The 11,731-nt window shown below is 42.7% G+C and overlaps 1 protein-coding gene across 1 annotated transcript in view; it reads left to right on the top strand.

Moving 5' to 3' along the window:
• The first annotated feature begins 6 nt into the window (after positions 1–6).
• Positions 7–11,731, top strand: part of PI4K2B (phosphatidylinositol 4-kinase type 2 beta) — a 36,440-nt gene continuing 24,715 nt past the window's right edge. The window contains exons 1-3 of the mRNA XM_011968731.1: positions 7–406; positions 7,850–8,004; positions 10,622–10,822. Of these exons, the coding sequence (XP_011824121.1) occupies positions 139–406; positions 7,850–8,004; positions 10,622–10,822 (624 nt within the window). The 5' untranslated portion in view covers positions 7–138. The remainder of the gene's footprint in view (positions 407–7,849; positions 8,005–10,621; positions 10,823–11,731) is intronic.

Here is an 11,731-nt window from a genome sequence, read left to right as displayed (position 1 = left end):
GGGCGCCAAGCGGGCCCGTGCGCTGGTGAGGTGGCGTCCGTTCTACCCGGTTGCTCCCGTTCCCCGCCATGCAGAGCCCAGTCTTGGGCACCTGGCTGCTCTGATCTGGTCTCAGCGCGGAGGGAGCAGAGGGAGTCCATGGAGGATCCCTCCGAGCCCGACCGGCTGGCGTCCGCGGACAGCGGGAGCCCGGAGGAGGAGGAGGATGGGGAGCGGGAGCCGCTGCTATCGCGGATCGCCTGGGCCCACCCGCGGAGAGGCGCCCCAGGCAGCGCCGTGAGGCTGCTGGACGCCGCCGGGGAGGAGGGCGCGGCCGGCGACGAGGAGCTGCCGCTCCCGCCCGGGAACGTGGGGGTCTCCCGGAGTTCGCCCGCCGACCTGGACCGGAGCCGCCCCGCGGTTTCAGGTGCGACCCGGCCCTGCCCCACTCCCCGCGCCCCTCCAGGCGACTGCCCTTGTCGCCTGGCTCTGTCCTGTCTCCCGCGCGCGCTAGCCGAGGTGGACGGGCTTTACCCGATCGCTGGGCAGCGGCTCCCAAGTTCGGACCGGGGCCAGCCGCAGACGCACCGCGTGCGCTTCGCCTGCTCGCTCTGTCTCCGGGAACTTGCTCTCCTAAGGCCAGTGGCTGTCATTAAACCGATTCTTTAGACCTCCCCGCAAAGTGAGTCTAAACTTCTAGAATCAGACACTGGGGAAAGGTTAACGCTGTAAAATGACGTCAGTCCTTGCTCAAGTTTGGACTTGACTTTGAATTAAGAACCTTGAACTCTCAGGAAAGTTCCCGGAGTGGTGAATTTGCGAAGTGGATGACAGGAGAGAGATGGACAACCAGAATATCCAGTTGCCACTGGGGCACGTTTCAAAACCTTTTTCCATTAAATGTTGTTATTGTGACGTTAGCCACAGGGGGCAAAAAGCAGTTGAAAGTCTGTTCCTGCCCTCTTACAGTTTAGTTTCTCTTTCTTGATTTACTTCTAATACGTAAGAAAACGAAACGAAAAACCTCTTTTCGCTATTAAGTGGACTGATACCCTCAGGTGAAACAGGGCAATTGAAACAATGTTGAACGTTAGTTAAATTTAGGTATGCTGTGCAGGCCTGGATATTTGTTAATAAAGTGAGATTTTTGTGGCGTGTTGAGTGGAGTTAGACTAATGTGATGGAAATAGCAGACTTGTAAGACTCTCAGCTAGAGGTGAGACAGATTTGTTTGTAAAAAGGCGATAGTAACACCTCCCTGCTGGTTGGTTGTGAGGATGGATTAAATGAGATGTTGTGCACCCCGTTGGTTTATTGCTTCACACATGACAGCTTAAAAGCCACAGAAAATGGAAGTTTCTTTAACACTGCTTAGTTTTTTTGGAGTTGTTAGATTTTAAATGTACTGTTAGTGGTACACTAATGTGTCCTCTACAGTTTAAAGAATTTTGGATAGAATCGGTCATTCAAGTTCTAGCTGGAAGTTACATTCAGGCATATTCTAGAGTAAATAAATCAGAGAAGCCCAAGGGGAGCCGTTTGTCTGATGGTTTAAGCTTTAACCAAAGTCTGCTCCCGTTATAATGTTTGCTGATGGATGCATTGTCGTTTAACCAAATAACATGAAGCTCGAACCAGATCACAAACGGGCCTGCATTCGCCTAGCTACATTGGCAATTTGGGCATATATTACTTAGAATTTAATCTGTAAAATAGCTAGCTTGCCTTTTTCCGCCCCTTACCTTGTGTAAGCTACCTTGTGTACCTGGATTTTTAAAAGAGCCTAAAGCCTTCAAAATGCACTTATTCTGTGAAAGTGAGGTATTTTATAAACAAACAGTATTAAGGCTAGAAAAAAGTCAAAGCGAGAGGCCAACGAGATGGCAGTCCTGTAATCCCATCCCAACATTTTGGGAGATCTAGGCAGGAGAATAGCTTGAGGCTGGAAGTTCAGGACCCACCTGGGCAGCATAGCGAGATCCCCATCTCTATTAAAAATAAATCAACAACAACAAAAAGTCAAAGTGAGGATATAGTGTTAGAATGCAAATGGATTCTTAGAATTCCTACCTTTTTTAAAGGTAGTATCTTACCTATATCACAGCTTACAATTTGCTAAGATCTTTTTTAAAAAGTATTTTATTCTCCACTGCACTCCAGCCTGACTCTGTCTCAAAACATAAATAAATAAATAAGTAAATAAAAAATTTTTATTCTCTGTCGGGTGCCATGGCTCGTGCCTGTAATCCCAGCACTTTGAAAGGCCTAGGTGGGTGGATCATTTGAGGTCAGGAGTTTGAGACCAGCCTGGCCAACATGGTGAAACCCCACCTCTACTAAAAATACAAAAATTAGCCAGGCATAGTGGCGGGTGCTTGTAATTCCAGCTACTCGGGAGGCTGAGGCAGGAGAATCGCTGCTGAATCTGAGAGGTGGAGGTTGCAGTGAGCAGAGATGGCTCCACTGCACTATAGCCTAGGCGACAGAGTGAGACTTTGTCTCAAAAAAAAAAAAAAAAATTATTCTCACAACAGCACAGCAAGTTAGTTGTTATTCACCCTTATTCTCTTTTGAGGATTCAGAATTAATAAACTGGTAATGACTGGTAGCTCGTAGGACTTCAGGGGTAAATGGTGTGCCTGAAGTCAGATACCCAGGAAGTGATAAATCACCCAGGAAGTGATAAAACAGAAAAAAGCCTAGTTCTTTTTTCATGTTCTGCCCTTTTTCCATTTTGCCGTGGGTCCACAAGTGTTATAAAATAATTGTGTCTCTGGTTATTTTGGAGGTTTTTACCTTTATTGGGACTTTAAAATAGTTTCTGTGAAAACTTTAAAAAAATTTTAAAGACTAAAATGTTCATGATTGAGTAATTTAACTCGATTTTTAAGTTTAGTTATTTTTTAAGTGACTCCATTAACTTCATTTGTCCTTTACCATCTGATTTCCATGAAACTACCTCACTAGTTCCAAGAAATTCTTGCCTTTAGATTAATATGAACATCATTTATGATGCTTAACTCTTGTTCATATAAGCAAGAGGTTTATGTACTTTAACCAGTGGAAGAATGTCATATGTCTGTTATCTTTAACAAGGCATTTAACAAAATCTACAAACAGCATAAACCATAGTGTTGTTGGATCAGTGTCAAAGTGGAAGGATTAGTGCGTTCCTTGTTCTAGTTATTTTAATCAGTGAATTGGGTAGTAATGATAGCTAATGCCTACATAGCAGTTAATATGTGCTAGGGATACTTCTATATGCTTCATATATATTAATTCATAACCAACCCTGTGATGTGAGTACTGTTTTTTTGGGGGAGGGGCAGTGGGTAGGCAGTGAGGGGACAGAGCTTCACTCTTGTCGCCCAGGCTGGAGTGTAATGGCATGATCTTGGCTCACTGCAACCTCCATTTCCCGGGTTCAAGTGATTCTCCTGCCTCACCCTCCCAAGTAGCTGGGATTATAGGCACGCACCACCATGCCTGGCTAATTTTGTATTTTTAGTAGAAACGGGGTTTCACCATGTTGGTCAGGCTGGTCTTGAACTCCTGACCTCAGGTGATCCACCTGCCTTGGCCTCACAGAGCACTGAGATTATAGGTGTGAGCCACCATGCCTGGCCTTGTTCTTATTTTAAGAAAGTACAGAGAGAGGCTGGACATGGTAGCTTATGCCTGTAATCCCAACACTTTGGGAGGCCTCTTTGATGCACACCTGTAGTCCAAGCTACTCAGGAGACCGAGGCAGGAGGATTGCTTGAGCCCATGAGTTTCAGGTTACACTGAGTACAGTGGGCTATAAGTCCACCACTGTACTCCAGCCTGGGTTACAGAACAAGACCCTGTCTCAAAAACAAAAACAAAACAAAAAAAAAGCACAAAGAAGTGAAGTGACTTCTCCAAGGTCCCAGTTAATACAAATCAGACGCACTTAGCTTCTGTTAGAGAGCCTAACAGTTAGAAAACAGTGTTGGAATTCACAAGGAGCTGCCAAAGTAAAAGAAAATGAATTTGTAAGTCATTTAATGATTCACAGTGGCTTATAAATACGTGAATAGAATAAGAAAATCATTTAAAAGGGAGAAAGATGAGAAGAAGATGGAGCCTGGAATAAGAGTACACAAGATGCACCTCAGATGCTTAATGCAGGCAACCCATAAATTTGATTTTTAAGATTACTGATCAGCTAACTTGAGAGAAACACAATCACGGGGTCTATAAAGTTAAAATAAACTGGTTATTTGAACCAAAACAGAATGGACAAAGGATAGCCTGTCACAGTCTCTTGGTGAATGCTGTATGCTAAACAATATCTGTGATAAAAGTGATTAATTTCATAGAGGTAGTTCTTAAAACTTCCCTGAAGCCCATTTCAGCAGAAATAGTTTTTAACTATTGGTGCTATTTATATTGCCTCATCTAGGTTCAATATACTGATAATCTGGTTTAATTTAGAGGAAGGTTTTAGCAGAGTAGATGTTCCATGTGTTTTGACCATTTTCCATAAGTGAGCTTTTGAAAGACAGTGAGTGGCAGTGTGTTGGAGAGTATTTCTCAACCAGTGCATAAAATACGTTGTTTTCCATCCATTGCAGACGTGCATCATTCATCAAATATTCTGAGTGCCTACTGGGTGCAGTGGAAATCAAGGCTTTGGGGAAACAATAGTGACCCGTATTAGATGGATGCCTGTTAACCTGCCCTATCGTCTCACAGCTTTATAGCCTAATGGAGGAAACAGTCAAAACAAACAGCCCTAACAGACTGTGTATATGTGCTTGGATGGGGAAAGCTGTGCATTGAGGCATGGAGCCATGCCCTAGATGTAGGGGCCAGGGAAGACTTAGAGAAAGTGGCATCCAATTCCAGACCTGAAGGGTGAATAGCGCCAAAAGCCCTGAGGCTGGGTTCAGTGCACCAAATTTGTGAACACCTCAAGTTTCCTTTTTTTTTTTTTTTGAGACAGGGCCTTATTCTGACACTCAGGCTGAGTGCAGTGGCATGATCATGGCTCACTGCTGCTTTGAACTCCTGGGCACAAGTGATCCTCCCACCTTAGCCTCCTAAGTAGCTGGGACTACAGGTAAATGCCACTGTACCCAGCTAATTTTTCATTTTTTACAGAGATAGGGTCTCACTATGTTGCCCAGGCTGGTCTTGAACTCCTAGACACAAGTGACCCTCCTGCCTCAGTCTCCCAACATGCTGGGATTACAGGCGTGAGCCACTGCACCCGGCCAGTGAACATCTATTTTGTTCTAGAAAATATTCTAGTTAGTGGGTAAGATATGGTAAAGATGGACAGGTTTAGGTTTATAGTTCTAATCCTCAAGAGAGAGTTCATTTTGATTTATTTGTTTGAGATGGAAACTCGATAAGTTACTTACATACTTCATACATACTTACTTCATACATACTTCAACTGTGCTAAATAAGAAAGGTTATACAATGAGTTCTCTTATTTTTATTCTCCACTTTTAGTCTCTGCATTTTAAAGGACCAGTAATAACCCTTAGGTGTGGTCAGGGCAAGGTCATTCAGCAAGTGTTTATTAAGTGCTTATTATGTTCCAGGAACATAATAAGTTCTGTAAGTTCTGGGGATACAGTGGTGAAATAAATCCTTGTTTTGAAGTTTCTCTTGTCTTGGAGTTCCCTGGTTTCTTGGAGCACCCAAAATAAATACGTAGTAGATTAGATGGTAAGTGCTAAATAGAAAAGTAAAGTGGAGGTTAGAGATTAGATAAGGGTCTTGGGGGTCATAATGACTTGGAGTTATTGTGAGATGGGAAATAAATGGGCTGGTTGGTCCAAAAGAGTGACATGATGTATGTTTTAAGAGCCATAAAAAACAACGAGATCATGTTCTTTGCAAGGACATGAATGGAGCAGGAGGCTATTATCCTCAGCGAACTAACACAGGAACAGAAAACCAAACACCACATGTTCTCACTAATAAATGGGAGCTAAATGATGAGAACACATGGACACATAGAGGGGAACAACATATACCAGGGCCTTTCGGAAGGTGGAGGGTAGGAGGAGGGAGAGAGTCAGGACCAGTAACTAATGGGTACTAAGCTTAATACCTGGGTGATTGCTTCTCGGTCTTTTGGCTAAGATCAAGTGTAGCATCTCTTCTTACCAGTTTAATATCTGGGTGATGAAATAATCTGTACAACAAACCCCCAAGATAGAAGTTTACTTACGTAACCTGCACTTGTACCCCTGAACGTAAAAGTTACAAAGAAAAAGGATTCCTAGCTCCTCTGTTAGGGATAGAGAGGGCGTGGGTGAGAGAGGGAGACCAGTTAGGAGGTTCTTAGAATAATCGAGGTGAGAGCCAATGGTAACCTGAATCATGTGGAAGGAATGGAGATGGCAAGAGGTGGTTGGATTTTGGGTATTTATTTAAGGTAGAGTCAATACAACTTGCTGATTGGATGTAGAGGGTAAGAATGTGAGATCATGGATGATTATAAGGTTTTTGGCCTAAGCAACTGGAAGATTTGGAGGTGCCAGCAACTGCAATATGGGAAACGTAGGGATGAAGCCTTTGGGAGGTGTGGCAAAGGTGAAGAATGAAGTTTTGGGTGGTAAAGTTTGAGATGTCTATTAAGCATCCAAGTGGAGATGTTGAATACAGTGGTCGAGTTTAGGGCAGAAGTCCAGACTTGAATTAGAAATTTGGGAGTCATCAGTGTTGGTAACGAAGAGAAGAGGACCGTGAATGGAACCTGGGCCATTCCAAAGTTAAGTAGTGGGTAGATAAATGCAGTGCTGGGGGCTGGTCGTGGTATTTTGTGATTGCTGCTTATTAATGAAATAGGAAGCTAGATCCTCTTCTGAGAGACAGGATGGAAGAGGAGGTGTTGGGAATTTGAGGAGAGGAATTGGCTTGTGTGCATTTCTTTAATTCCGCTGCCCTGGTGCAGCCATGGAGTTGGTAGACAGTTGGGTTTTACCAGGACTGGGAGTTTTGCAGGTGACCATGATGAGGGGAGGAAGAAAGAGTGATTCTGTGAAGACCCAGCATAATTTAAGCTGGCCAAGGAGGAGGGAAGCAAGGACTTGAAGGGAGAGAAGTTCAGTGACGTGGGGGAGCAGTCCTTTGTAGGTTCTAGTAGGGCAGAAGAATATTTGGACTTGGAGTGCCAGAGGGACTGAACTGGGAAGACAGGAGGTACTTGACATTGAAAGTGTGGTGAGGTTGCAGTTACTGGTATTGACAAGATCTGAGGTATGATTGGGGAACTAGAGGATGAAGTAGGATGGAGGATAGAATCATTGCAGGACAGAAGTTCAAGTAAATAAGAGGTATTAGTATTATTTTAACGAACAGTGAACTTCCTCCCATGTTATTATATTTATTTATTTATTTATTTATTTATTTTTTAGACAGTGTCTCACTCTTGTTGCCCAGGCTGGAGTGCAGTGGCACAGTCTCTGCTCACTGCAACCTCCACCTCGCAGATTCAAGGGATTCTCCTGCCTCAGCCTTCCAACTAGCTGGAATTACAGACGCCAACCACCACACCTGGCTAATTTTTTGTATTTTTAGTAGACACGGGGTTTGGCCACGTTGGCCAGTCTGGTCTTGAACTCCTGACCTCAAGTGATCCACTCGCCTCAGCCTCCCAAAGTGCTGGGATTACAGGCGTGAGCCACTGCGCCTGCCCCCGCCCCCATGTTACTTGGAAATTGAAGAGAAGTGGGGGTTGTTAGGCAGTGGAGAGGAAAGATCGGAGCAGTCTATACAAATCTTGATTACATTTTTGTGTGCCTTATGTCCTGATACCAGCAAGCTAATCCATATTGCAGGTCCATATCATGAGCATTCTCATAGCTGGTATTTCTTCTTAATGCAGTAACTACTGGTACTTCAGAGATGAATGCATTCTTGGATGACCCAGAATTTGCAGATATTATACTGAGAGCAGAGCAAGCAATAGAAGTTGGAATTTTTCCAGAAAGGATCTCTCAAGGTTCAAGTGGAAGTTACTTTGTGAAGGATCCTAAGAGGGTGAGAATTTCACAGACCTATTATATGTAATAGAAACTTTGGTAAATACTAATTTAAATATGAAATCATTGTGAGTTTCTAAAGGTATTTTCCTATTAAGTCTGATTGTAACCTCTTTTCCAAAATAAAGGTCAGTTTTTGTTTGTTTTTTGAGACGGGGTCCCCCTCTCTCACCCAGACTGGAGTGCAGTGGTGCAATCATAACCTCACTGTAACCTTGACCTCCTGGGCTCAGGCAATCCTCCCATCTCAGCCTCCCGAGTAGGTGGGACCACAGGAGTACGCCACCACACTGGGCTAATTTTTGTAATTATTTGTAGAGACAGGGGTCTCCCTATATTGTCCTGGCTGGTCTTGCACTTCTAGGCTTAAGCAAACCTCAGCTTTGGCTCCCGAAATATTGAGATTACAAGTGTGAGCCACTGTGCCTGGCCTCAATTTTTTGCTTTTACTAAAGCACTCTGGTGTTTACAAACAGAGCTAATCATTTCAAGTCACAGCTTGCTATTTTGTTATTTTATACTTGGTTTCAAGCATTTATTGAATACCCACATTCCGCTGTAGCCTTACTGAGTATATATATTCACAAGTCCTTATCTTATGGAAGTCTGTAACCTTATCAGCCAAACACAGTGGAAGTTTAAACCTTCAAAACTTGTTTAATGTCATTTCCAAAGTACTTGATTTTTTTCAAAGGTAGTGAATACCTTTTCTGGCATTTTACCAGGGGAAGGAGGCTCAGCAATCTGAAGTTTGAAAGTATTGGAATGTGAAAGTGAAATGAACCACAGGATGATTCTAGACCGGAAAAGAGAAGTTGATGTGGCACTTTGCTCCACTTAGTCTAGAATTTTTCAAAAATACATTGTTTTTTTTCTAAAAGCTTTCTGAATGATGCATAATGAGCAGTTCTTTTCTCTGGGGGAATAACATTTATAATTTCACCCCCAACTTTTTTTGCAGATTGAAGTTATATTTTTAAAATGATTTTAAAACATAACCCTTTTTTGAGATTAAAATGTATTTGTAGGTACCGTCAATCTCTCAATCTTTATTCTAAGCTTGATTTCTTAATTTGATCTTGCTGACTTTTTTACTAGTGACTCAGACTGTATTGCATTATATTTATTGTGTTATAAAGCAGTTATATACTTATAATAAGATTTGTTCTTGTCTAAGGATAATTAAGCTTCTAAATTGAATATGAATATATTGTATCAAACGATAAGAGTATAGAGACTTTTAGACATTCATGAGCAAAAGAAGATTTTTTAATAGGAGAGAGTTTATTTTATTTAATTAATCAATTTATTTATTAAGATGGATTCTCACTCTGTCGCCCAGGCTGGAGTGCACTGGTGCAATCTCGGCTCACTGCAATCTCCACCTCCCTGGTTCAAGTGATTCTCCTGCCTCAGCCTCCTGAGTAGCTGGGATTACAGGCGCATGCCACCATGCCCAGCTAATTTTTGTATTTTTAGTAGAGATGGGATTTCCCCATGTTGGCCAGCTTGTCTCCTGACCTCAAGTGATCTGCTCACCTCCCAAAGTGCTGGTATTACAGGTGTGAACCACCGGGCCTGGCCAAGAGTTTACTTTAAGTTGGTTCCTGAAAAAATAACTGGAAAAGAATTAAAGTAGGAGAATCTGACAGCATGGATGTGTACTGTATCTTATCATCTTTGTATTTTAGAGGTGGTTTTTGTCATTGGATTCGTTAATTTAACACATACTTGGATGTCTACTGTGCATCAGGTACTGTTCTGAGTACTGGAAATGCAGCCCTAACAAACCAAGTCCCTGCTTATTACAATGTACTTTAATGTGGGGAAAGTAAACAGCAAACATGTAATGTGGATATGTAATAGATATTGAATAATAACATTGTTTGACCTAGAATGGTGGTTTTCAAACATTTAAAAATCAGTGAAACTCTTTTTCTTTTTCTTTTTTCTTTTCTTTTTTTTTTTTTTTTGTGACAGAGTCTCGCTCTTTCACCCAGGCTGGAGTGCAGTGACACAATCGCAGCTCACTGCAAGCTCCACCTCCCGGGTTCACGCCATTCTTCTGCCTCAGCTTCCTGAGTAGCTGGGACTACAGCTACAGGTGCCCGCCACCACGCCCGGCTAATTTCTTGTATTTTTAGTAGAGACGGGGTTACACAGTGTTAGCCAGGATGGTCTCGATCTCCTGACCTTGTGATCCGCCTGCCTCGGCCTCCCAAAGTGCTGGCATTACAGGTGTGCGCCACTACACCTGGCCCAGTGAAACTCTTTCTTAACTTGGAAATCCAGCAATATAAAACAGGTGAAATTAGAGTTAATCTGGTCAAGTGGCATGGGGTCTTAGAGCCTTGCCTTCACCTTCCCAGGGTTTGTCAGAACACAGTTTGAAAACTACTGGTCTTGATTTTAGATTGTTGAATGAGAATGAATACGAAAATGTGATTTGAACTAAATATCTTAATATTTGAGGTTTATAAATCCTCTTAATAGTTTGAGGATTTGTGCCTATATCTTTGGTGGGAAGCAGTAGAAAACAATTTATTAGAATGCATTTTATGGATGATTATCTATATGTATAAAAAGTCTAATAAGATTTTTACTTTTTGCTATAGAAAATTATTGGTGTGTTTAAACCCAAATCAGAAGAGCCTTATGGTCAACTCAATCCAAAATGGACCAAATATGTCCATAAGGTCTGCTGTCCTTGCTGCTTTGGCCGAGGCTGCCTGATTCCTAATCAGGGGTACCTTTCCGAAGCGGGTGCCTATTTTGTGGACAACAAGCTTCATCTGGGCATCGTACCTAAAACAAAGGTAAGCCAGACTTTATTTTTAACCATGGACTTTTAATTTACAACCTGCTTATATCTGAATATTTCAGTATTTATTCCTAATGATAGAACCTAAGGTGGAGCCCCTTTTTTGGTAGTAGTCCAAGAGTCATTAGTGACTGGTAACTAGTAAATTGATTCTAGTGTAGATCCACAAAGTATTTAAGGGAATGTGTCTTGTCCTTGTGAGATCCGACAATGCTAACAAAAAGAGGATAAAGACCTAGCATTCGGAAGGCAGGAAAATATCAGGGGATCCAGAGATCCTATTGAAGGCAGAGAGAGCCAATGTGCTTAAAGACTACTATTGTTGTCCTTTCAGCCTTTATACAAAATTTTTTTCTTTTCTTTTCTTTTCTTTCTTTCTTTCTTTTTTTTTTTTTTTTTTAAGAGACAGAGTGTTGCTGTGTTGCCCAGACTAGCCTTAAATTTCTGTGCTCACGCAGTCCTCTTGCCTCAGCCTTCTGAGTAGCTGGGACTACTGGCACATACCATCATGTGCCTGGTACCTCCATCTTTTCTCTTTATCATGGCTCACTGCAGCCTTGTCCTGCTGGGCTCAGGTGATCCTCCCACCTCAGCCTCCTGAGTAGCTGGGACTACAGGCACATACCATCATGTGCCTGGCACCCGCATCCTTTCTTTTCTTTTCTTTTTTTGGAGATAGGGTCTCGTGCCCAGGCTGGAGTGTAGTGATGCAATCATGGCTCACTGCAGCCTCGTCCTGCTGGGCTCAGGTGATCCTCCCACCTCCGCCTCCTGAGTAGCTGGTAATACAGGCGTGCACCACCACACCCAGCCAGTTTTTGTATTTTTAGTAGAGATGGAATTTCTCCACGTTGCCCAGGCTGGTCTCAAACTCCTGAGCTCAAGCAGTCTACCTGCCACAGAC

The sequence above is a fragment of the Mandrillus leucophaeus genome, unplaced genomic scaffold (assembly GCF_000951045.1).
Source record: "Mandrillus leucophaeus isolate KB7577 unplaced genomic scaffold, Mleu.le_1.0 Scaffold858, whole genome shotgun sequence".
In the NCBI taxonomy this organism is placed as follows: Eukaryota; Metazoa; Chordata; class Mammalia; order Primates; family Cercopithecidae; genus Mandrillus; species Mandrillus leucophaeus.
The sequence above is the reverse complement of the archived record's forward strand: the minus strand, read 5'-3'. Positions and strand labels throughout refer to the sequence as shown.